General features: G+C 58.0%; 1 protein-coding gene across 6 annotated transcripts in view; it reads right to left on the bottom strand.

Moving 5' to 3' along the window:
• The window catches only part of PLEKHG5 (pleckstrin homology and RhoGEF domain containing G5), a 51658-nt gene extending 26587 nt beyond the window's left edge, over positions 1-25071 (bottom strand). For 2 of the 6 annotated variants that reach the window (XM_082390361.1, XM_082390362.1), the window contains exons 1-2: positions 24467-25071; positions 1401-1477 (exon numbers count right to left, since the gene is read on the bottom strand). In XM_082390361.1, the coding sequence (XP_082246487.1) occupies positions 1401-1477; positions 24467-24830 (441 nt within the window). In that variant the 5' untranslated portion in view covers positions 24831-25071. Of the gene's footprint in view, positions 1-643; positions 1108-1400; positions 1478-2382; positions 2538-24466 lie in introns of those variants that run through there. The other 4 variants (XM_082390359.1, XM_082390363.1, XM_082390365.1 and 1 more) reach the window with 4 other exon arrangements.
• Between the last annotated feature and the right edge of the window lie 415 nt (positions 25072-25486).

The raw sequence follows: 25486 nt of genomic DNA, 5'->3' as shown, positions 1-25486 counted from the left end.
CCACAGGAGAGGCTGGGACAGTGTGGCCTGGCCCCCTTTGTCACCCCTGCGGGTCAGGCAGAGGGCCCAAGGCTTTGCAGGCCCCTGGCAGGATGTAACTGAGGATAACTGAGGCCAGTTTGTTGCCAGGAGCCCCCATCTAGGGGAGAGGCAACCAGCCAACACCAGAGCCCCGACGCCAGGCACCATCTGTGCCAGCAGACTGCATCTGACATCACAGCCACCCCCTTGCCTGGTGACCACGGCAACTGGAAGCCTCCCCCTCCTCTCCCCGCCCGCGGAACAGTCCTCCACGTTCCTTCTAACCGTGGTCTTCCTGTGCAGAATGTGAGCGCGTGTGTCCGGATGGACGGGGGTAACAGGGTGGCATTTTTAATTTCCTGCAGCTGGCAGAGCTGAGCCACACAGTGGTTAGGAACAGGGCTCTGGCACCATACAGATCTGGGTTCCGGGTTCAAATCTCAGCTCTACCACATCCTAGCGATATGTTCTTAGGTGGGCTGCTACCTCTCAACTATAGATGAGAATAATGACAGGACAGATGTCAGAAGGCCAGAGGGAGGAGACAGAGTCCGCAGTGCCCACAGTGAGTTGTGGCAGTTACAACTATTGTCACTCAGATGCGTGCTGGGAGGGGCCAAACCTGGGTTCAAACCCTTGCTCGGTCTCTCCTGAGCTGTGGGGCCTCCTCCAATCACAGGACCTCTCTGAACCTTGGTATCTTCATCTGGAAAACAGGGCAACGACCGACGCCTTCCCAGCAGAGCTGCCACAGCACAGAAGGCACAGAGCCCAGCACGAACCAGGCAGAAGTGCCCCGCCGTCTCTGTTTTCCTTATCCCTCTTGTTTTGTCCACTCGTAGCTCCCAAGTCCTGACACTCCATGACCAGTTGGTCCCTTCTTCCCTTTGTCATCCCCAGGCCCACAGTCACTATCACAAAGTCCCAAAGTGTCCCTGACCCCTGCCCAGGCCTGAAGAGTGGCCTGGTGCCCCAGGAAGAGTGCCCGTTGGGCACTGGAACGGAACCTTGGTGGGGGGCGCGGGGGGGGGTGTCCCTTCTTGCTGATTCTCAGTTTCCTCATCCGTGACATAGAGTGGCAGCTCCTGTCACCTCAGGGCTGTAAGGACTGCAGTGCAGGAAAGGGCTCTGGGGCACCCCTGCTCCAGCAGCCCTTGCAGAAGTCCCCCCGCCCCACTGTTTCTGAACCGGGGTCAGCCCCTCTGCCTCCTAAACCAGCCACCCTATGGCCCTGCCCACCCCTGAACCCACACGACCCTGTAGCCAGGCCAGCTGCACCCCTGCCAGGGCCCTGTGGATTTCCGGGCCTGGACAGAGAGAGCGGTTAGAGCCCTGTCCCCTCTGCCCCCAGCTGCTCCCAGGCCCTCCAGCCGCCCTACCTTAGCCGCCCGCCCCTTGTCCATGCAGTCGGGGTTCTGACAGCACAGCCCCTTCTCTTCAGCCAGGCTCCGGTCTTCTGCAAAGGAGAGAAGAGGGTTACTAGTCGGGCGGGGCCCAGGGAGGGTGCGCCCCAGGCGGGGGCACCCAGGCTCCCCGGGGCCCCAGGAGCCTCCTGACTAGAGGATGGGTGGGGCCATCTCCTCAATGCACCCTTCAAAGGAGGGCAGTGTCCCTTTCTCTTTTAAATGCCAACTTATCTGCATGGGAATCTGTTAGCAGAGCCCTTTTCTTGTAGCAGCTCCCCAGGGAAAGTATCCAGATTCCAGGGGGAGAAAACGTCTTTGGAAATGAGCAGCTCCCTCTCTCTGTACCACTAGTCTGGGGAGGGGGATGGCTCAGTGACCTTGGGGCCCCAGGGTTCCTGGGGGATCCCTGCAAGACCGCGGGGGGAAGGGGGATGCCAGGGGCCCAAGATCCCTTCCTACCCCTGTCCTCCACATCGCTGCCTCTATTGATGGTCTCCCCCGCAGAAGCCTGGGGTGGTCCCCCTCACCCGCTGTCCGTCTTTGACCCAGAATTTGGTCCCCTCCAAGCTAGCTGCCTCTCTTCCTGGGGCGCAGCAGCGGAGGGGGCAAGGAAGGGGGAAGAAGAGGCTGCCCGCCCCGGTCAGCTTGCAGGGCCAGGGGAAGGGGTGATGAAGCGCGCCCCGACACGGGGCACAGTTTGGACCCCCGCAGCCCTGATTCCGAGACCGGCGTCTACCTCCCACCGCGAGCAGGCCTTCCCCAAAGGAGGCGGCAGGCTGAGCCCCCGCCTGCCGAGGGGAAGGAGCTGGCCCTGCCCTCCCATTGATCCTCCCCCGCCCCAAACTCCCCGGCCTGCCCGCGATGCCCCTCGCCCGCGCCCCTCCCCGAGCCGGCGCGGAGGCGGCCAGGCCCGCCGGCCTGCATGGCGAGGCCCGGCCGGGGGGCCCGCACTCACCCATGGAAGAGGCGCCGGGAGGCCGGGAACGCGGGCGGTGCGGGGGCCGCCGCGGGCCGGCCGGGGGCGAGCGCAACGGCGGCGTGAGGCGGACGCCGGCCGAGCGCCGGGGGAGAGGCCGGAGCGCCGCGGCCGCGGGACCCTCTGCGGCTAGAGGCGGGGCGGGGCAGGTGGGCGGTGGGAGGAGCCGAGCGGCGGCCCCGCCTGCGGAGGGCGGGACTCCGCGCCCCGCCCCCTGCGCCCCTCCGACTGGACCCCCGCTGGGCAGAGCCTGCCCCCGGGCGCGGGGCATCTGCCGGGAGGAAGCGACCCATCCTCCCTCCCCGAAACTGGAGCCTCCCCCTCCTCTCTGAAAAGTCGTGGGTGTGACCAAAGGCCATCCCTCCGCCCCCCAGCTCCCTCAGCCTGCCAGCCACCTCAAAAGAAAACACCTCTGTTTTTGATGTGGTCCGGAGACATTTTCTCAGTCTCCTGGAAAGTGGGAATGAAGGCATTTTAGACAACTCTGCTATTTCTCCTGGCCCCAAAGGTACCGTCTAAGTGGAAACGGTGCCTTCTTGTAGATAGGCATGCAGGTCAGGACAGCTCCCTGCACACTTCGTCCTCCACCCCCAGCAGAGGACCCTCCCCTCATTTAGAGATGCTGTCAGCGGTGGGGGTAAGGGTTCCATAAATGGAGTGGGCTTGGTGGCTACTGTTGTTTTATTACTGTCATCTCTGTGTTGGTTAGCATTTTAAAAACTTTATGGAAGTATAAAATAAATATGTACGGAACAGTGCAGCTCTCATGAGTACACAGCTCAGAAAATTTTCACAAAACGTATTTTTACAAAATAACTGGCACCCAGGTTAAGAAGCAGAGCATCACCAGACCCCCTGCAGAAGTCTCCCTCATGGGAGCTGCCAGCCACTCCCCACCCCCCAGGGGATGCTGTCCTGACCTCTCTTTCCATTAGTTTTGCCTGGTCTTGTACTTCATGTAAATGGCACCATGAGATACTTGGACAACATTTTAATGTTTACAAAACACTTTTCGCTACAGAAATGGAGCCTGGGGGGAGGTGGCCAAGACTCTCCCAAGGGACTCAGAGTTCTCCTGAGCCTGCGTAGACCCCATCCCACCTGCAAGTTGGTGCTGGGAGGCTCTGGGTAGATGAGATCCAGGTGTGGAAGATCCAGTTTCCCATGGGACCCGGGTCTCTCTCCCAAAGTCTCCCCTGGTCCCTTCCCCAACCAGAGTAGGGCGCCTGCCTTTCTATGTGCATCTATTTCATGGGCTGGCCCTGGGGACTCAGGGGTGACCAGGACCCCGTCCCTGCCCTCAGGGACTCGTGACAGAGGGAACTGTGATGGATCCCAAGTCTTCTGGGTTCTCTGGGTTCACTCAGCAAACACACAGCAAGGGTCCTCTGAGGGCCCACCATGTACCTAGCCCCAGGCTGGGCACTGGGGACCCATTGGTGACCCTGACAAGTCTTGAGGGCCTCATGTGGGGCCTGGCACGGCTGGGGGGAGGAGGCTGAGGGAGCAGCTGCACAAGAGGCCTTGCTCGGTGTTCCGAAGCTTCCAGGCTGAGAGGGAAGCGACAGCACAGTGTCCCCCAGTGTCCCCCAGTCTGCTGTTTGTGCAGTGGGAACCTGGCATTCTGAGAAGGGCCCCTGCTAATTCTCGGGACTCTCAGGCGGGCCCTGCCTCACTCAGTTCACAGAATCACACAGTTCTGATTTCCCTCTCGGAATCTCAGCTGTCTGAAGGGCCAGGGATGCCTGCCCTGCCTCTAGCCCGGAGGCGGGGGCAGCTGAGGGGGGAAACGGCCTTGTGAGGACCCTGACGGGGTCCCTGGGGTCAGCGATCCTGCTGGCCCTGCCCCAGCCCTGCCTGTCAAGCCGTAGCTGGCTCAAGGGTCGGGTGGGAAGCAGGGCTCTTCTCCACCATCCAGCAGCATCTCCTCTGCCATCTGGGTTTCCAGGGACCTGGAGACCGCAGCCAGCTTTGGGGGAGTTTCCCATGCACCCTACCTGAATCTGGGGAACTCAGCCAGATGAGGTCTGCTTGTAACCCTGAGTCCCTGGGTTCTCACAACTCGGGGCCTGGGGTTGGGTTCTAACACCCTTTGTCCCAAGACTTCTGGATTCTGGTCCTAAATTCAGCAGGCTCTGGGCTACTTACTCCACCACAGGGTCCTGGAGCTGCCTTGCCAGCCCTCTGGGTCCTGCCATGGCCGCCCCAGGCCACAGCCACTCCAGGGCCAGACTCCCCTCGGCCACCGTGGGGTGGTCGTGGGGTCTGGAGTTCTTTATCCTGGTTCTTCCAAGCACTGAAGTTCTACGTGGCTAACCTCTCTGGCCTCTAGCACCGACCCGCTGCCCTCCCGCCCTCCCCCCGTCCCCCCCCGCCCGTCCCCCCCGTTTTCAGTTCCCTCAAGGTGCTCAGTCTGCTTTCTAGACCCCCCCCCCCCCCGCCTCTGCGGACTGCTCGGTCCCAGCCCCTCTGGAATCTAGTTTCCCTGCACTCCACATGAAAGCTACAGCCCGGAGACAGGCCTCTGGGGGCCAGGGAGGAATCAGGCATCGGGATGGACTGTCCCCACCCCAGGCCTGCCATGGGCTCCCCTCTGACAAGTTGCCCGGTTTGCAGCCCTGCAGAACGGGTGGGCCTGGTAAGGGGGAGACGTTGTACCAGGTGGTACATACCCTGGACATAGTTGATTGGGCCAGAGGTGGCCGCCTGGGCCAGCCTGTTCAATTGGACTTGCTCTCTTGAGAATTTGAATTGAGACGGGCAACTCCTATTGGGCCCTGGAGCCCTGAGGTCACAGAAAGTCAGTCTGAGTGGGTACAGAGCCCCGCAGTTGATGGGGAGCAAGGACAAGGGGCCCCATAGGAGCACCTGGTCAGTGGAGACGGCCCTAGAGCAGAGAGGAAGGGCAAAAAGCAGCTCTGTGACCGCGGGGCAGCTCCCAGGGGCCGCCTCCACCACCTGCCCTCGCTCCCCCCAGGGTCCCTGCCCCGGAGTACCCCTCTGGCTGCTGGCCCTTGGCCAGCCCCAGGCAGACCTGGAACCTGGAAATTGCCCACCCCCAGGGTGCCAGATGTTGTCTCTCCGGGTCTGAAACAGCCCAGCTGCCCTCCTGGCCTCCTCGGGCCCCTGCGGCTCCCAGCATCCTGGGGAAAGCCAGGGCCCCTCAGCCAGGCAGACAAGCCCACATGCCAGCGTCCCCCACCCTCTATCTTAGTCACACGATGCCGTTTTTCCTTCTCCAACACGATCTCTACGACAACTGGCCGACAGGGCGCCTGGGCAGAAGCCGGCCGGCAGACATGTTTTGCTTGGCCAAGCACAGTGCTTCAAAAGAATTTGAATTGGTTGCCAACTTTGAAAAGTCAGATTTCACATAAAAATCCAGATTTCTGGCTTCCATGGACAAACCAGAGGAGCCTGGCAGCTCTGGACCCATATTCCTGATGGCTCCAGCTCCCCAGTTGTGTCTGCCTTAGACTGGCACACACCCTTCCACCCTCCACAGTCCCCACCACTCCCTATCGCCTCACCCCAGCCCCCTCCCTCTGTTACTCACTACCTCCCCTGGGAGGGAACTGAGCGTCTGACTGAGGCCCAGCCCTTCCTGGTTCTGTTCCTCTGCCTCTGCCACATCCTTCCCATCGCTGTCTACTGTCAACTGACATCCTGCCCACTCTCTAAGGCCCAAGTTGAATGCAGCGACCTTCCGGAAGGCCTCTTGATCTCAGAATATCCAAATTTCAGATGAATCTCTCCCTCCTAGATCCCACTGTCCTGGGATGGGCCTTTGAATTGACCTGTTATTTTGGACCTATCTTCCCCGCCAGATTGCTCCAGAAACACCTGCCTATAACCATAGCTCTGACCTACTCAGCACCTGCTGGGCACTCTGTGCCTTTCACACGTGGTCTAATTTCACCGTCAAACCCTCTGCAGCATGGTCTAACCCCAAAGGGCAGCTGCTGGCCACTGTAGCTACTGAGCATGTGCAATGGGGCTCATCCAAATTGAGACGTGCTGTACGTGTGAAATACACAGCAGATTTTGAAGATTTCATGCAAAAAAAAAAAAAACAGAATGTAAAATCACATTGATGTGGACTTCCCTGACTGTCCAGTGGTTAAGACTCCGTGTTTCCACTGCAAGGGGCATGGGTTCAATCCCTGGTTGGGGAACTAAGATCTCACATGCCGTGTGGCACGGCCAAAAAGCAAAATAAAATAAAATCTCATTGATGATTTTTTTATAAGGATTACATGTTGAAATGGTCATGTTTTTGAAATAGACTGGGTTAATTAAATATATTCTTAAAATTCATTTCACTTGCTTGTTTTTAGGTTTTTTGCTTTTTGTTTTTAATATGGCTAGTAAAAACATTAAAATGATGAAAGTTCTAGGGGATAGCACTGTTCTAAACAACTGAGAGAAGGAGGTATGTTGATTGTTGCCCATTTTACAGATGAGGAAACTGAGGCCCAGAGGGTTGGGCGACTTGCCCAAGGTCATGCAGCTAGTGAGCGATGAGGCTGGGACTTGAGACTAGGACTGGAAGACTCCAAGTCTGTGCTCCTAACCAACAGGCCACACTGCCCCCATGGTGCCCCCATGGTTCCTGGCATGTTTAGGTGCTTGGCACACATGAAATGATGCCCCCATTGTCACATAAGACCCCCTTTCCCGGCTGGCTGCAGGCTGAGACAAGCGTACAAGAAACCACCCTTGTCATTCCTCAGGGGAGCCCCTCACCTGTGAGCACGCCCTGGCATAATGAGCCTCAAGAAGGCAGAGCTTCCCTGCCCATCACCTCCCAACCCCGGGCCTGGCCAGGCAAAGGCTGCCCCTCCCAGGAAGCAGCTGTGGCCTTGAATGCCCCCTCCCACGCAAACCCAGCCCTCCTGAGAGCCTATCTATGGTTGGGCAGCTGCTGCGGGCTGTGCTAGGACTGAACCCCGTCATCAGGGCAGCTTGCAGAAGGGCAAGATTTGACCCAAACCTGCCCAAGAGCCAGAGGGGTGTGTCCTGGGCAAATGGCTGCTGACCCCAGGAACCATCCGCCTCTCCCTACCCCAGACTCTGGTCAGAGCATCACAGGTGGCCTGGGAAAGAAATGTGGTCCCCTTCCCAAAGCCCCATGTAGCATTGTGGGGTAGGGCCGTCAAGTGGGGACCCAGCTGGAGGAAGGAGCCCGGACCATGGCCTCTGATGCTGTCCCTGCCTGCAGCCCAGACTAAAGATGTCATCGTCCCCTGGAGCCTAGAGACCCCCAAGCACTGCCCTGCCCACCCACACGCCTTGGACTCAGTAAGAAGAGGTGGGAGGACACATTCAGAATTCCTTTCTGGGGCCCGAGAAACCGTCCACACAGTGTCTGCCCACAGGCCTGGAGCCAGCCAGCCACTTCCTCTGGCTGAGGCTGCTGTGGGCACCTGCCCATTTGCCCACCACCGCGGGCTTCCTCCCAGGCTCCTCAGAGGAGCAGAGAGTGGCTGAGGGAGGAGCAGGACTGCAGAAACGGGTGTGAGATTCCAGTTCAGGACAATCACGCTCCGGGCACGAGCCCCACCCCATTGCGGGGCTGCGCTGGCGCTGGGACCCACCACCCACCCGTGCTGGGCCCAGGCCAGGGGCTGGCAGGGTGCAGAGGACAGAGCCCACACAGACAGCTGTGTGCCCGGCTCTCCCACCTGCCTGCCTCAGCTCGCCCCCGAGGCCAGCTCACGCGCCATGACCCACCCACCGTGTGCCGGGACCTCTTTCCCAGCCGGGGCCGAGAGGCACGGGGTCGTGATGGTGGGTGAGCAGGGCCTGGTCCTGTGGCTCCGAGGCTGAGGGCGGGAACTGTGGATCTGGGTACCACCACTCACCACCCCACTGAGCCTTGCCTTCCCTTCCAGAGCGAAGGGGACACCAAGAATGGTCCCTGCCTCCAAAGGTGGGCGTGAAGATGCAAGGAGCCAAGGGAAGTCTTGGCACGGGGCAAGTCCCCTCTAAATGTGAGCTGTGAGGCCCCACAGATGGCAGGGACCGCCTTGCCTGGAGAGGCTGGGGGCGGGGCGGGGGGAGCGGGCCTCCCAGGGGTTGCTCCAAAGCCCCGGGGGTGGGTGCGGGCCCAGCAGCAGGAAAGCCTGGCACTTTGCCGTGACTGAGATGAAGAGCACAAATAGGAAGAGGGGACAGACCCCTGCTGGGCCTCCCTGGCTTGTGTCTGGGACTGGCTGCGTGATCTCATGCCGGACCTCAGCTGCCTTCCCTGCCTCAGTAGACAGGAACCTGCCAGGTGAAGCCGTACAAGCAGACAGGACTCAGTGTGCCCCCCAGGCCACTCCCCCAACCCACCCTCTGGTTCCAGAACAGCGCCCGGCTGAAAGAGAGGGGGAGCTTTCTGCCAGGCTGGCCCGCGCCTGCCCCGAGCGGTCCTCCCGCTTCCCCCTGCCCAGCATCACGGGCTCCTCTCTCCCAGCCTCCTGCACAGGTGGGCGCTATGCCCACCGCACCCCTCCAAGCAGCCACATCCCTCTGTCCACTTTGGCCAATGGGACAGGTTGCCCAGAGGGGCCTCCTCACAGGTTCGACAGCTGTCGTTTATGCCCACCAGGCACCCATTCTCCCTCTTGAGAGCAGCATGGCCTGCCCTGCTTTGTGGAACCCGTGCCCCACGTGGTCTCTTTCTGTGGTGGATCCCAGGCCTAGCCATCACTTTCCGTGCCCTCTGGCTGCAGGGAGGGGTCAGGGAAGGACCACGCCGGGCTGGGAAGTTGTGCCCCTGAGAGGCTCCTGCTTCTCCAGGCCTGCGGCCTGGGGTGTGGGCGTGCCAGAGCCTGGGGCCCCAGATGAGGCCAACAGAGGAGAGAAACGAGGCCCGAGACGCCGCGCCCTGCTGGCTTCCGCCAGCCAGACCTGGGCTTCCATCACTGGCACTGGTGTCCTGACAGAAGGGGAGTCGCCAGCCCGAGGCTGAACGTTCTGCTGGGCCACTCATTAGCGGAGCTATGATAAAACAGCAATGATAACAGCCAGCATGGACCATGCCCTTGCTCTGTGGCGTGCGGTGTTGGAAGGGCTCCACGTGTCACCCCAGCAAGTCCTCTCAGCCACCGCACGACACCACCTGTATCTTTATCCCCACTGACACGGCCAGGTCGGCATCCAAACGCCGGCCGCCGGGCTCAGCATCCCGCACCACCTGTGCTGCCTCTCGAGGGGCTTAATCTCTCTGTGTTTCTGTTCCCTTACCTGCAATGGGGATAATACGAGAAATGGCACGTGTCCTGGGGCCTCGAACACGAACATTCCAGAAAGACTCGTCCCACCACCTGGCCCTGATCTTGGAGGCAGAGGACAGAGGCAGAGCCCAGGCCTGAAGCCTAGAGCCAGCCCCTGCTGCCCTGCTCCCAGCCCAGCTGCGGGGCCCACACTGCCTGGCCCGGCCTGCCCTGTCTGCCCCTGAGGCCCCAGGGTCCTCGTGCTCAGGCCCCTCTCCTCCACCAGCAGCGGCTCTCAGGAGGGGCCTTGTCCCCCCACCGCTGCTGATGTGACGGGCAGCAGCACGTGCATGGTGAGCGGGCCGCAGGCTCTGGCCAGAGGGAGGTGGCCGGGTAGACCAGCTGTCCGGGCCTCCTGAGAGCCCTCCCGGGAAAGTGGGACTGCACCTACCCCCGAGGTCCTCGATGATGTCCAGGGTGGAGCTCCAGGAGAAGCGCTCCACGGCCCCCAGCTCCAGCTCGGCCAGGGCACCGGGCAGGGCCTCCAGTGCGTAGGCACCCCGCTTCTTCCAGTAGAGAAACATGCTGCGGCCCGGGGAGACCTCCCCGCCGGGCCCGTGCCCTCAGAGGCTGGGCGGCCCCAGGGACCCGGGTCCCCGAGGCCTGGACACAGTGGGTGCAGGGACTGCAGAGGGGCTGCAGAGACCCTGGGGCTGGCCACGGGCCGGCGAGCACGGCCCTCCCTGGGGAGGGGAGCATGCTGGGAGCGGCCGGGGGCCTCGGAGCTGACCAATGGCCAGGGCCCCAGCCCCACACAAAGCGCCTTTCTTCCCCTCCTACAGACATTTTACAAATTTCAACTTCCCGGCCCCCTCAGAGCCCCCCCCAAGGGGACGGGCTGGCCGTCTGGGGACGGCAGAGGCCCGGAAAAGAGTCCGATTGTTCCGTGATCTCTGTGCTAAGATAAGTTTTCAGAGGAGAAAAATGTGCTGCTCCAGGAGCAGTTCCAGCCCCCCACTCCTGACCTCTGACCCCAGCCCCCAGCCCCAGCTGGGCCCTGCAGGATTTCTCAGTGAGGAGGGCAAGCACCCATGGGGTGCTGTGGAATGACCCCAGAGCTGTCTTCAGCTGCCTGGCTGGGCCCCTCCCCAGGAAGCACGAGGCGTGGCTCCCAGCTCCCCAGAGCAAAGGCCCCAGGGAGGCCTCCAAGGGTCAGAGGGCAGGAGCTGCGGGCCAGGCCTCAGCCTCAGCTGCCAGTGAGGCCCAGCATCTGCCCTCTCGGCTCTCACCAAGGGCCCTCCCTCCCTGGGCTGGCCAAGCTTCCCCAGGCTGCCCACCCACCCCGCCTCCCTCCCCAGACTGTGTCACCTACACCAACGGCTGCACCACGCATGAAGCCCTGGGCAGGCCTCAAAGGCCTCGGGCATCGTCACAGAGCTTCCCAGCGCCCTGCTCAGTGGGCAGAGGGTGGGGTGTGGGCAGGGAGGTCAGAAGGCCGGGGGATGGAGGAGCCGGCTGGCGCAGAGCACAGATGAGGCGCAGGGGAAGACACTGACTCAGCGGATAAGGAGCAGGACTTGAATTTGAACCCAGGACTATCTAGTCTCAAAGCCAGCTTGGGGGCCCAGACAGCTACCTGGGGGAGAAGGCCCGGTGGTCGGAGGGCAAAGGGCTGGCCCTGCGGGAATCCAGCCTGGATGGGGGAAGGGCACCTTGCTCGGCCTCCCAGCCAGCCTCTGCCACGTTGCTGAGCCCCCTCTGTGTGACCTTGCCATGGCTCCCCAACCTTCCGGGGTCCCGAAGGAGCTAGCCTGGGTAGGCGTAGAGCTGGCCGCCCCCCACCCTGGCCCGACCAGCTGCCTGGCGACAGAGAGGCACGAGGCCCAGACAGGGGGAACTGGCCGCGGAAGGCTCGACTTTCCGGGTGGGGGGCACCCCGGGCTGTGGCGGGTTGGAGGCTGGTAGGGGTAGCCGACCAGGCAGACTGCACACCCCCAGCTGAGGGCTAAGGTGCCAAGAGGCAGCTCAAGTAATTCAGACCAGATGCCCGCCTGCCTGCCTGCCTGCCTGCCCACCCTCCTCCTCCTCCTCCGGCCCGGGGCCAGGGCCAGACGAATGCGGCAGGGCCCTCTGGTCCTTAATCACTGGCACCCACGTAGCCTGGGCCCACACGAGGCGGGGATGTGGGTGCCAGACCAAGCTCGGGGGAGTGAGATGATTTGTCCCCGGCAGCCATGGCTGGTCTTGGTGCCCACCCGGAGGGGCCAGGGTCGCAGAGTGAGGAGTGGTCCCCGAGCAGTTACCTAGTCCAGATGCCTCTGCGTCTAGGCCTGGAGGGGCTACACTTGGCTGTGGTTTCACAACTGCAAGCCCCAAACCCACCCCGCCCGGAGGCTGGTGGGAGATTCTTCCTGACCTCTGCTTTGGGTGAACACAAGGAGCCCCCCCGACCACACACACACATCTGCGGAAGCCCCACTCAGCGGTTGCTTGTGCTCAAGCCCCGGATGCCGCGGAGCTGAGCCTGGCTGTGCCCCCCACCCTCACCCCCGGGGCACGTACAGCCTCCTCCCAGAGGTCCTCTCTGTCCCCAGATGCGCCTCCTGCCTCCCAGCACCCTGCCTCGGCTCGTGCCAGTCCTGCTGCCTGGCGTCCTCCTCCAGCTCCCACGGAGAGTCACCCACACTCCTCCTGTCCGGCCTAGAGGCCCGCATCCCCGACCTTGCCTCCATCCTCCCCGTGCAGGAGAGCAGGGGGGTCCGGGCAGACCCACCCGGGCTGGTAAAAGGGCCCCCAGAGTGTCCCAGGGGGGCCCAGCAGCCCTCATCACCATGCGGCAGGTGTCAAAGGCAGGTGGACACACCTGGGCCTTTTCCTGGGTCTGGGGGAAACCAGGAAGCTAGACAACTAGTGATGCTGCTTGCAAACGTGGGGAGAGGGCGCTTCACCGCCTCTGAGGGAGCTGGGGTGCGGCAAGGCCACCGTGTGTGCGGCTGTGCGCCCAGCTCCAGATGGACAGAGTGATGACAGTTACTGTGGACCAGATGCCACACCGAGCACCATTCCTACATCAGCTCCTTTAAGCCTCACATCAGCCCCACGTCCGAGATGGAGGAGCTGAGACCAGGGGCCACTTACTTGCCCAGGGCCACCCAGAGTGGGCAGGGGGCAAACCAGGGTGAACTCCAGAGCTGTGCTCTCACGGCTAGACTGCACTCTCTGGCCCTTGATGATGCAGACACCGCGTACAGATGGGGACCCAGGGCCCAGAGGGAGGCAGGGTGGCCCGAGCTGGAAGCCCATCCTCCCACAGTCCCAGGCCCACCTCTCCTGCCTGGCTCCTCCTGGAAGTTCATGACCTCTGGACAGGACGATCCCGGGGAGCCAGGAGACCAATGGCTCGTGCCCTCCTCTCGGCATGCCCGACCCCAAACCCAAAGGTTTGTCCCCACTGCCATGAGCTCCCACTGGCCAGGGACCAGGGCTAAGACGGGCAGAGGGCCGGGGAGCTGGAGACCCGAGGCAGCTTCATCCAGTTCCTGGCAATGGCCTTGGACATGGGGAGGGGGTCGAGCCCTCCGCACACTGCAGCTGTTTCCTTGAGAGCGGAAGTGCCATGTGAAGGCCGAGCAGGAGGCCCGAGAGGCCCACTGAGTAAGGGGCTAAAAGAGGAAGAGGAGCAGGTGGCCCAAGCCGGCCATCAACCTCCATGCCCGCTGCCTCCCAGCCAGCCACGGCCGACAAAGGCCTTGGCCTTGGGGGGAACCTTCCCTTCCTGAGTTCACCAACCAGGGGTCCCTGGGCCCCTAGATGCCCCTTCCCCCTTCAGCCCTGGCTGACCCCTTTCCCACCAGGATGGCTGAGGGCAGCTCTCCGAGGAGTAGACTGGTCCAGGTTCCAGCCTCTGACTCACTAGCTGGGTAGCCCCGGGCTTGACACTTCCTGAAGCCTCAGTTTCCACATCTGTGAAACGGGGTAAGGAGAGAGGCCTCCCCGCCCCCGCCACCCCGACCACTGTATTGTCTCCAAAAGATCCCACTCACCTGGGGCTAAGCAGAGAGCAAGTGCTTGCCCCACGGGGATGGAGACCTGGGGGGTCCCTGCCTTCTGCTGAGGCCCTGCCCCTCCCCCTCCCCAGGTAAGGTCCTCCGTGACCCTCTGTGGTGCCCTGAGCTCCCCCAGCAGCAGGTGACCACATCTTTCCTCCACCTTCCGGAGTTTGGGGAGGACTGTCTGGACCCCCAGGGCAGCCTGGGAGCACCATCTGTGTGTGGGGGAGGGGGTGGCCAGTAACAGAGCCGACACTGCCGGCCGGTGCCCAGTGCCAGCTGTGTGGCTTGCGTGAGAAGCGGCCGCACGGGCTGTGCTTTGCCTAAGTGCTCCCAGGTCGGACTGCAGAGCCTGTTAGGAATTATGTCTGGTCGGCCAGCCAGAGGCCTGTTATATAACGTGGCACGGGGCAGGCACTAGCCACCCCTAACCCCCGGCTCCCCAGCTCCCCAGCTGCTGCCCCACTGGCCAAGCCTGAGAGGAGATGTGTCCCACTGACCCCCTCCCGCCCGTCCCACGCACATAGCACACCAGACCTCCGGCTCCAGGTGAAGAGAAGAATTTTCTCCCACCTGCCGGAGCACGCGCCAAGGACCTTCCAGGGCCACAGCCCGGTAGGGGTCCCTGGTGGGGTGGAGGCCGCCCCCAGGCAGCAGGCACGCACCTGGGGCTGGCACCTGCAGGAGGGGTGAACAGTGGGGCCTGGCATGGGCGGCACAGACCCCCAGCCCCCTGACACACACACACACACACAGTGCAAACCGTTCTGAAGGCTGGATACACGGGCCTGAAGCCTCAGCCACCTGCGGGTCCGTCAGTTTGGAAGGTGCTGGTGGAAACCTGGGCCGAGGCCACCTGCCTGAGAGCCAGCCTGGCCCTTAAGCCTCTGCCAGGCCGCTGCCCCAGGCCCTCTCCCCAGACACCTCCTCACAGCCCACAGCTACTGCGGCCCACCGCTCACCAGAGCAGGCTGCGTGCACCATGCCCGGAGGGGCCTGGCACAGCGTGGGTCTCCCCACACCCCTGCAGCGCCCACACAGCCCTTTCTCAAACCCTCAGGGGCCCCAGGGGCTGGCACTGAGACTCATGAGATGTCGGGCATAATAGGGCCCAGGAATCAGGATGGGGTTTGCAGAGCCCGGGACTGAGGCGGGTGGAGCCCCGCGGTGGGCTTCTTCCTCATCCCCAGGGTGGGCACCATGGGTGGCTCCTCGGCAGTGGTGCCCCCCACAGCTGGCTGTCCCAGCACTCAGAGTGTGGATGTGTGTGGGCCGTCACCGTCACCACCGCCAGGGGACAGAGTTCTGCCGGCAGGGAGCCCTGTGCCAGGCACAGAAGAGGCTGGGCCCCTGTGGCCCTGGGCGGGGACCCTGTGCTGCTTTCACCCTGGCACTCCAACACGAACCCCTCAGAAGCAGAGGCTCCCGCTTGGCCAGGGATCCTGTCTCAGTCCTGGTTCTCCAGCTGCTGGCTGGGCACACAGTAGGGACACTGCCATTAGCCAAGTCCCCTGTGTGCCAGGCCCTGGACCCAGAGCCTTCAAGGTGGAGCTCCTTTAAGTTGCCTAATGATGCTGTCATTGTGTTACTATCCCCGCATCGTCCAGAGCAGCAAGCTGAGGCGCAGGGGGTGCCTAGAGACCTGACCAGGTCAGCCGGGAAGTGGGCGGGTGCTGCTGCCAGAGTCTCCTCACCACCCCCCAACTCCATGCCACCCTCTGTTCCCTCTGTGGCCAAGATATTCAAGTTCCACGTGCCATGAGGATCCAGTCAATAAATAGCTCTCCCTGCCCATCACTGCCAGCATCCTGAGCTGAGCCACAGGGGCTCAGGGGGCCCATCTCGGGGGCCCATCACAGTGACCCTCCCTTCCCCAAATGCACCCCTGCTTCAGGACTCTGGGGGCCCTTCGGGCTTAGACAAGCCTCCCTGACCTTTGAGCCCACGGATCACGACCCTTGAAGTAAATGGGCCCCTTCCTGGGCTCGCCTGAGTGTGTGTGGGGGGGGAGGGGGACAGCCAGACAACAAGCCCCTCAGACCCAGGCAACTCCCCAGAGGCGAAGGGGTGGGAGGTCTAGCCACTGTCCAGCATCTGGCCTGACCGTCCTCACCCACCCATCTACCCTCCACGGCCTGGGGACAAGCACACCCTGGGGCGGGCTGGCCACGGACCAGCCGCCCACGCCATTCTCAGCTCTGCCTCTAGAATGCCCTGGCCCCTGCTCAGGCCACCGCCACCATGGCTGGGGTCCCCGCCTCGCTCTTGCCCCTCCAAGTAAGCCTCCAGGATGCAGCCTCTAGCACCTGGGTTCAGATCCCAGCTCCTGCTGGTTGTGTGGCCTTGGGCAAGTTGCTTAGTCTCTCTGGGCCTCAGTTCCCTCATCTATCCAGTGAGGGTACTCACAGGACTACCTCCCAGGGTTGCTGTGGGGATTAAATGACTTAATCCGGAAGAGCGGCCTCCACACTCAGGCCCCTGGTGAGGGGGTCCATGCACAGTGACCGACAATCACAGCAACAATACAAAGCAAGGGGACTTCCCTGGCGGTCCAGTGCTAAAGAATCCGCCTTCCAACGCAGGGGACGTGGGTTCGATCCCTGGTTGGGGAACTAAAATCTCACATGCCACGGGGCAACTAAGCCCGCGTGCCACAACTACTGAGCTCGTGTGCCTCAACAGGAGAGCCCGTGTGCCGCAAACTACAGAGCCCATGCACTCTGGAACCCTCGTGCCACAACTAGAGAGAAGCCCGCGCACTGCAACAAACACCCAACGCAGCCAAAAAAAAAAAAAGAAAAGAAAATAAATAAAATTAAAAAAAAAAAAAAAGGCGTACAAAGCAAGGGAATTCCCTGGTGGTCCAGCGGTAAAGAATCCGCCTTCCAACGCAGGGGATGTGGGTTCGATCCCTGGTTGGGGAACTAAGATCCCACGTGCCACGGGGCAACTAAGCCCACGTGCCACAACTACTGAGCTCATGTGCCTCAACAGGAGAGCCCGTGTGCTGCAAACTACAGAGCCCATGCACCCTGGAACCCTCACGCCACAACTAGAGAGAAAACCCGTATGCCACAACTAGGGAGAAGCCCGTGCACTGCAACAAACACCCAACGCAGCCAAAAAAAAAAATAAAAGAAAATAAATAAAATTAAAAAAAAAAAAAAAAGAGTACAAAGCAAGGGAATTCCCTGGTAGTCCAGTGGTTAAGGTTCCGCACTTTCACTGCTGAGGGCCTGGGTTCGATCCCTGGGTTGGGGAACTAGGATCCCACAAACCACGTGACGTGGCCAAAAATAAATAAATAAATAAAAGCAAATCTGAAAATGTCCCTGCTTTGATTAAAAATCTGCTCCCCAGCCCCTGTGGGGCAAGGCCACCTTCCCTGGCATGGCTGCTCAGACCTTCCCGGACCTGCCTCCACCCACAGCTCCCTGGCAGACTGATGGCACCATCCCCCAGCCACAGAGCCAGGCCGCCCTTTGGTTCTGCCTCTGCTGCAGGTGACCACACTGAAAGGTGCAGTCTGGATCCATCTGGACTGGGAGCCCCTTGAAGCAGCTACTGGCTTAATTCTCCCCTGAACACAGGGCCCAGGCCAGCCTCGCCCAGAGCAGGTGCCAGGAGAATGCTCATTGACTTGAACTTGGATCAGTCCATAACCAACGATCTCTCGCAGGGTCAACTTCTGAATACCTCAAAACTCAGTCCAGTAAAGGTGGCAGGGAGGATCCCAGCTCAGAGGGCAGCCCACAGTCCTGGACACCTGGCCTGGGGTCAGATCTGGCCACCCCGTGGGAGGAGCAGAGACCCCGGCTAGACCCAGGCACTCTGTCAGCTGGTGCGCCAGGGTTTTCCCAGCCTGGGGAGGGGGGAGAGGAGGAAATGGAGGCTTGCCTGTATCCCCAGGGCTGTCTGTGGTGATGGCAGGATGGCCACATTCCAGCCTTGCTGCCAGCTGCTGGCCACTGCAGACTTTTAAACCTGGCCAGACAGTCTGAGAGGCTGGGCCCTCTTGAGGGCCAAGTCTGTCCAAGGAACAAAGGCTTTTGAGCCAGGCTCCCAACCACAGAAAAGACTGGCCAGCCTTCCAGGACAGCTGGAATTTCAAAATATATCTAACCCATTGTTGGAACACCAATTCCAATGGTTGGAAACTATTGTTGCTGTCCCCTTGGACACCCCCAGCAGAGACCCCGGTTGCCTGGGACAAGTTTTGTCTCCCTGTTGGCCCTCGGAGGCCAGAGACCCCTCCTTCTCCCAAGCCCAGGATGTAGGCCCAGCCTACAGAGGCAGTTTCTGGGCAGGGCAGCTGCTGGGTCTTAGCCTGTCATGGCTTTGTAGTGGATGCTGGTGCTCAAGAGCCTCCCAATGGGCCCGGAGAGGTGTTGCCAAGGTCCTGCTCATTTGTATCTCAGAAAAATAAAGCAGGTAATGGACAGAGAGTGACCATGCGTGTGTGCGTGCGTGTATGTGTGTGCACACGCATGCACATTATTTTAGATACTTCTCTCTGAGGAAGGTGACTTTCAGCAGAGACTGGAATGATGTGAGGGAGCTAGCCATGCAGATATCTGAGAAAACAGCAAGTGCAAAGGCCCTGAGGTAGGGACATATATTGTGTTCTAGTTAAGGTGACCAATTGATCCAATTTGCCTCGCCCAGACTAAGAGGATTTCCGGGACACAGGACTGTTAGTTTTAAAACCAGGATAAGTCCGTCACCCTAGCGAAGGGACTTCAAGGAGGCGACTATGGCTGGCGCAGGGTAAGCACGGAGCGGAGATAAAGTCAGAGAGGCGACAGGGCATCGGGTCCTGCACAGTCCTGTGAGGACTTTGCCTTTCATTCTGAGGGAGACGGGACCATTGGATTTGTGGGGTTTTTGTTTTTGTTTTTTGTTTTATTTATTTTTGGCTGTGTCGGGTCTTAGTTGCGGCACATGGGATCTTCGCTGAGGCGCTCGGGCTTCTTTCTAGTTGTGGCTTGCGGGTTTTCTCTCTCTAGTTGTGGCGTGCGGGTTCCATAGCACGTGGGCCCTGTAGTTTGCAGCATGCGGGCTCTAGTTGAGGCGCAAGCTCAGTAGTTGCAGCACGCGGGCTTAGTTGCCCCGTGACATGTGGGATCTTAGTTCCCCCACCAGGGATTGATCCCGCGTCCCCTGCATTGTAAGGTGGATTCTTTACCACTGGACCACCAGGGAAGTCCCGTCGGAGTTTTTTTTTTAACAGAGGAGGAACATGATCTGACTTAGATTTTAAGAGGCTATTATCACAGAAGTAATTACAGGTGAAATGCGAGGAGCTTATGGACATGAGGGGATTCTACGAGGGTACAAGGGACCTCCCGACCCTGTTGTGGCTCTGAGTTGGCCACAGAAAGCCTCTGCCTTACCTCATATGATTCTAACAAACTTTAGTTTCTTGTGCTTTAAAAACACACCATGGGGACCTCCCTGGTGGCGCAGTGGGTAAGGCTCCACACTCCCGATGCAGGGGGCCTGGGTTCAATCCCTGGTCAGGGAACTAGATCCCACATGCGTGCTGCAACTAAGAGTCTGCCTGCCACAACTAAGGAGCCCACATGCTGCAACAAAGACCCGGCACAACCAAATAAATAAATAAATAAACAAATATTTAAAAACACACCATGGGGAATTCCCTGGCGGTCCAGTGGTTAGGACTCCATGCTTGCACTGTAGTGGGGATGGGTTCAGTCCCTGGTCAGGGAACTGAGATCCTGCATACCACGTGGCACGGCCAAAAAAAAAAAAAAAAAGATATAATTCATACAAATAGTTAAAAAAAAACCCATAAAAACACACCATGGTTTTGGAAACAACAGGTATAAAGAGACAATATGCTAAATGCTTTGAACATTTAGATCCTTCAGTGGGGACTCTCCTTCCTACAATAGTGGATTAGGTAAATCAGACCAAACTTCCCTCTTGGGACAACCCAAAAAGCTGGATGAAAAAAATTTTTTTTTAATCTTAAAAACATCAAACCCCATGAAACACAAAAGAGGAGGATCTAGGGAGATAAACAGATGGTTTTGCTCTCAGGGTATTTATGCATTCTGAAGAAAGAGGTGGGAAACAGCTTCATTTCTAACAGCTTTATGGAGCTAGGGGAAAAAATCAAAGTCCAGGGAACCTCAGGCCTGAGTTTGGATCAAAGTCATCCCAGACTGGTAGTGTTTCCAAGCATATGGCAGATGCATATGAACATCCTGTATCATCCTAGGCCTCAAATTTTTCTTGCAAATAAGTTTAAAAATACAATGTCCAACACACAGTCAAAGATAACCAGGCACACAAGTAACTAAGACCCCATGTCTGAGAACCAACAGAAACACAAAAACTTGAGGTATTGGAATTACCAGACACACAGACTCAAACACTGCCTCCTCTGAGCTCCACAAAATCCTGGGTGGTAGATACGGCTGTTGTCTCCACTTTAAAGATAATGAAATTAAAGCTCAGAAGGCGAGTGACTTGCCTACAGTCATCCAGCTAGTAAGTAGGAGAGTTGTGATTGAATATAGGTCAGTTGCTTCTGTAATCTGTGCTCTTAAAAACTTACTACATAAGAGGGTCCTTAGGAGGACCATGGAGTGCTCTTGGTGCGCCCCTCCCATGGAAGTTCTAGAGGCATGATGTCAGAGCCTGCAGCTGCCCTTGCACCTTGGCCAAGAGCCACAGAATTTCAGTAATAGGGGTGGACAGAGAAGAGAAGTGCCTGAGACCATGTAAGGGGACACCTGCCCAGCCACCCACCCACATGTGTCAGGGACGGGCTCATGGAAAATGATGACCAGAGACATAGAAAGAAGGACTGAAATACTCTGCTGATGGGGGAATAACTGGCTTTTCTGGATGACAACTTGGAAATGGCCATTAAAATGCAAAATGCTCAGCCCCTTCCACCCAACAATTCCACTTCCAGAAATTTATTCTATAGACACTCTTTCACAAGTCCACAGAGATACCGGTATAAGAATGCTCACTACAGCATCATTTATAGGAGTAAAAAACTGGAAACAACCCCAAACGTCCACTCATAGAGAGCTGTTTTATTTATTTATTTTTTATTAAAAATTTTTTTTTGGATTAAGTGCACTTTTTATTTTATTTTTTTATTTAATTTATTTTTTTTTGCCATGCGGCTTGTGGGATCTTAGATCCCCGACCAGGGATTGAACCCGTGCCCTCAGCAGTGAAAGAAGTGAGTCCTAACCACTGGACTGGAGGGAATTCCCTAAAGAGATAGTCTTTTTTTTTTTTCTTTTGACCTCTCCACGTGGCTTGCAGGATAGATCCCTGACCAGCGATTGAACCCAGGCCACGGCAGTGAAAGTCTGGAATCCTAACCACTAGGCAACCAGGAAACTCAAGGGCTAGTTTAAAAATTAAGGTATAGGGACTTCCCTGGTGGCACAGTGGTTAAGAATCCGCCTGCCAATGCAGGGGACACGGGCTCGAGCCCTGGTCCGGGAAGATCCCACATGCCGCGGAGCCGCTAAGCCCTTGCGCCACAACTACTGAACCTGTGCTCTAGAGCCCGCGAGCCACAACTACTGCAGCCCGCGTGCCTAGAGCCTGTGCTCTGCAACAAAGAGTAGCCCCCGCTCACCGCAACTAGAGGAAGCCCGCACAAAGCAACGAAGACCCAACGCAGCCAAAAAAAAAATTAAATAAATAAATAAATTTATAAAAAAAAGTTAAGGTATATCCATATGAACCATGAAGCCATTAAAAAGAATGAGGTAGGTTTTCATGTATTGGCATTTTTCATGTCCAAAATATAGTATTAATTGGCAAAAGCAATTGCAAAAATGCATATTTTCTTCAATTTCATTTCAACATTTTTACACAGACACACATATTTAGGTATGTGCACTGTGTATATATTCATAGAAAAAAAATCTGAAATGCAACTGGAAATAACAGAAAATCAGGACTTATATCTTCATTATTTGTGTACTGTTTGAGAATGAAAATGTATTATTTGTATAAGCAGAACAAAGTAAACACAGGCATACATGTGTGTGCATATGTATATATGTATATAAATTTATATGCTAATTTAAAGGGCTTAAACAATCACCTTTCACCTGCATTGTTGTAAAAGCCTCCTGATTTTTCGGCTCTTTATTTGCCCTGTTCTCCATCTCAAAATCCCCCAAACCCACTCTTCAAACCGTTATCGAAAAGGATTTTCTTAAAATGCAAGTCAGAAAATGCTACCTACCCTGCTAAAACTGCTTAAATGCTCATCGCCCCAAGGATGAAATCTGAAGTCCGCAAGATGCTCGACCGTCCTCTCTACGGATTGACCTCTGCACCGTCTCTTTAGAGCTCTCCCCTCCAGCAGCTCCTACGACGCTCTCCCACCCCTCAGTCATCCCACTGACTGTCCCAGGCAGGCTGCACAAAATGCCGTTTCTAGCTCCTGTTTTTCTCTCTTCCTGAAATGACCTTTCTACCCCTACTCTTTACCCAGCTGACTCCAGTTTATCCTTTAGGTGATGTCACTTCAGAAAATTCCCAAGATTGGTGGTGTTGTAAGAGGAATCTTACGTGTGAACCCATTAACCCGCAATTGCTCTATTTAACACACATCAAACTACTTTTCAATTTCCTGCTTGCATGTCCGTGTCACTCATTAGTGAGATTCTAGAAGGATGGGCGTGTATCTTGCTCACGACCATCTCCCCAGCCCCTGGCACAATGCCCAGTGATTAATGTGTTCAGTAACTATTCGGCCATTGATTACATGAGGAACTATGACACATTGAAGCTTATTAAACTTTAAAACTTGGAGGGCTTACCTGGTGGCCCAGTGGTTGGGAATCCGCCTGCCAGTGCAGGGGACACGGGTTCGAGCCCTGGTCCGGGAAGATCCCTCATGTCATGGAGCAACTGTGTGCCACAACTGCCACAGGCTGTGCTCCACAACTGCTGAGCCTGTGCTCTGGAGCCTGTGAGCCACAACTACTGAGCCCGCATGCCACAGCTGGTGAGGCCCGTGTGCCTGGAGCCCGTGCTCCGCAATAGGAGAGGCCACCGCAATGAGAGGCCCGCGCACCGCAATGAAGAGTGGACCCCGCTCACCGCAACTAGAGAAAGCCCGCGCGCAGCAACAGAGACCCAATGCAGCCAAAAATAAATAAATAAGTAAATAAATTTAAAAAACAAAAAACTTGGAAATACAGCAAAAGCAAAACTAGTTGTCCTTTTTTTTTTCTTTTTTGGCTGCACAGTGAGGCTTGTGGAATCTTAGATCCCTGACCAGGGATTGAACCTGGTCCCTCAGCAGTGAAAGTGCAGAGTCTTAGCCACTGGACCGCCAGGGAATTCCCACTAGTTGTCCTTTTACTGTCAAAGAAAAAAATAAAAGAACGGAAGAAAGAAAGAAAAAAAATAATAAAGGGATTAAAGACACAATCAGAGAATTCCCTGGTTGTCCAGTGGTTAGGACTCCGCACTTCCACTGTCATGGGCCAGGGTTCGATCCCTGGTCAGGGAACTAAGATCCCACAAGCCGCATGGTGTGGCCAAAAAAAATTTTTTTTAAATGACACAATCAGGCTGAAGCAGCACAGATGGCCATTCTCTGATGTCCACGTGGCAGCCATGATTTTGGGGACCCCCCCCGAAAAGGCCTAGAGCCCATATTTCACCCAAGCCTGGAAACAATCTCCCCCAGGCGAGTGAGCAGTGATGGACCTTGAGTTAACTGGACATCGGTCACTGGGGTTCGTGCATTAGGGTGACAGGCCCGCTACGGTGAATGGCACACGTTCGTCTTGCTCTCTGGCCACTCAAGGCAGAGACCCCAGCACGGTAGCTAAGCTTCACTTGGGGGTGTGAGCCAGAGGAGGGGTACATCGGCAGCGCAGACCCTTCCTGGGGAGGAGACAACCCTGCAGTGAGGCCTGGGTGGGTGCTAGGAGTTCTGTGTGACTCACTGTCTGCTTCCTAAATCTGTCTTGGGCCAACCGTGGGGTTGGGGAGGAGGGGGAGACAGATGAAGGTCGGAATGAGGGCTCTTATGGGAGCGCAGAGGGGTCAGTGGCTAACACACCCTCAGGCCGTTCCTCTTTGGCCAGGAATGGGGTGTTTTCCAGGCCAGGGCTCTGATTCTGGGGCGCTGGAAGGCTGTTTGATTCCATGAACGCCATTCCTGATCCCCTCTGCCAAAACGCGTCATGGCACGAATCAAAAGTGAACTTACAAATATTGACGGTTTAGGAGGAATTTCACAGCCCTTCTTGAGAGAGGTACAAAGGCACGGTTGGGAACCTATCCCTGACCATCCTGGCAATGGGGACACAACTTTAATGCACAAAATGGAAGGTTTCAAGGTCTGGGGGCCCCCTTCCCCCCCGACCTTCCACCTCCCAGGAGACGAAGCTAGGGAACAGCTTCCCCCCGCCCCCGACCCCGCCACCGGCCCCTCCGCGGCAGCTGCCAGCGGAATAGCTCTTCACATGGGACCCTGCTCTTTCGTCTTTCAGGGCTTGGAAGGCTGAAACCGAAAGCCTCCTTCCTCTGCCTTCTCAGAAGACAGGACACTATCTGCGCCTAGGTCAGACCTGATGCCTAACGCTCACTGGGCGACCCCTGCCTTCCGTGCTCTCAAATTCATTAAATCACCGTGGAGGAGAAAATGTGGCCAGCCTGCAGGAGGGGTTCTTAAAGGGCCCAGGGGAATTCAGCAGGCAGCCCCTCCAAGACCCACAAAATCTCCTCTTCTCGCTCTGTCGTCCGCCCTCCTTTCTGGACCGAAGAGGAAGAAAACATACTCACGGCTTCCTGGACGAAGGCTGAGCCAGCCGCGAGGTGGAGACCCGTATTTTGTCAGGACTGAATTCATGTTTGACCTCTGGGGTGGCGGCACCTTGCCTGGCCCTTGAGCCACGGGCTCGACCCACAGCCCCTGTCCCTCTCTGCCCAGCTGCGGTCCCAACACTGGACGGCTTCTCCCAGACTCAGCCCCAACCTTAATTTCTCCAGCTGAATCGTCTGCACAGAAAACCACCGAGCTCTCAGCCCTGCCAATTCTCTTCTCCGACACAGGCCCCCTGGGCGCTGTATATTTTAACGTATGGACTCTGTGGCCGCGGTTTGCACTGTTTCCTTGCTGGTGGTTTCCTCCCCTTGGATTTTCCATCCCCAAGTACCCATATGCTCCCTGGCACGCACTTCTCACACCGCTGGCTGCCTCGGAGGGTGCCTTCCCTCCTTTCCCAGAAAGCAGCGCCACGAAGACCCTCGTCTCTGCAATGCCAACAGCCAGCAGCAGCCCCCGGCTGGACTCCTCTGTCAGGAGGAAGGCCTGCAAGTTTGGTGGCTTCTTCCTGCCCGGCTGACATTCACAGCCCGGAGACGAGCCCGGGTCCAAAGCATTAGAAAAACCCAAGCCACAGTCCACTGAGCAGCACAGCAGCATCGGGGCCAGTCGCCATGGCAACCCCTGGCTTCCCAGCCCAACACATTGTCTGCCCGGCTCGGCTGTTTGCCGATTCCCAAGACTGCTTACTCAGCTCCCGGGATCTCCAGATTGGACCTGCTGTCCCTCAGCTCCAAGTGCGGCTCCTTTCAGACTGCTCCCTCACCCCGCGGCCCACCCTCTGCCCCATTCTTTTCCTGGCAAAGCCCTGGAAATAACTTTAACTCAGCCAAGGCTTTCTGGAGGCCCTACCTCACGTGGCTCTTCCCCCTACTGCACAGATGGCCCCCATATTTATTTTAGCCACTGTTCAGGCTCGGCCTGTCAGCCAAGTCTCGTTGCCTCTGCCAGGCCCCACCCTGGGAGCGAGGGCCGAG

The sequence above is a fragment of the Balaenoptera borealis genome (genome assembly GCF_965194805.1).
Source record: "Balaenoptera borealis genome assembly, chromosome: 1".
NCBI lineage: Eukaryota > Metazoa > Chordata > Mammalia > Artiodactyla > Balaenopteridae > Balaenoptera > Balaenoptera borealis.
This window is presented reverse-complemented; position numbering and strand designations above follow the sequence as displayed.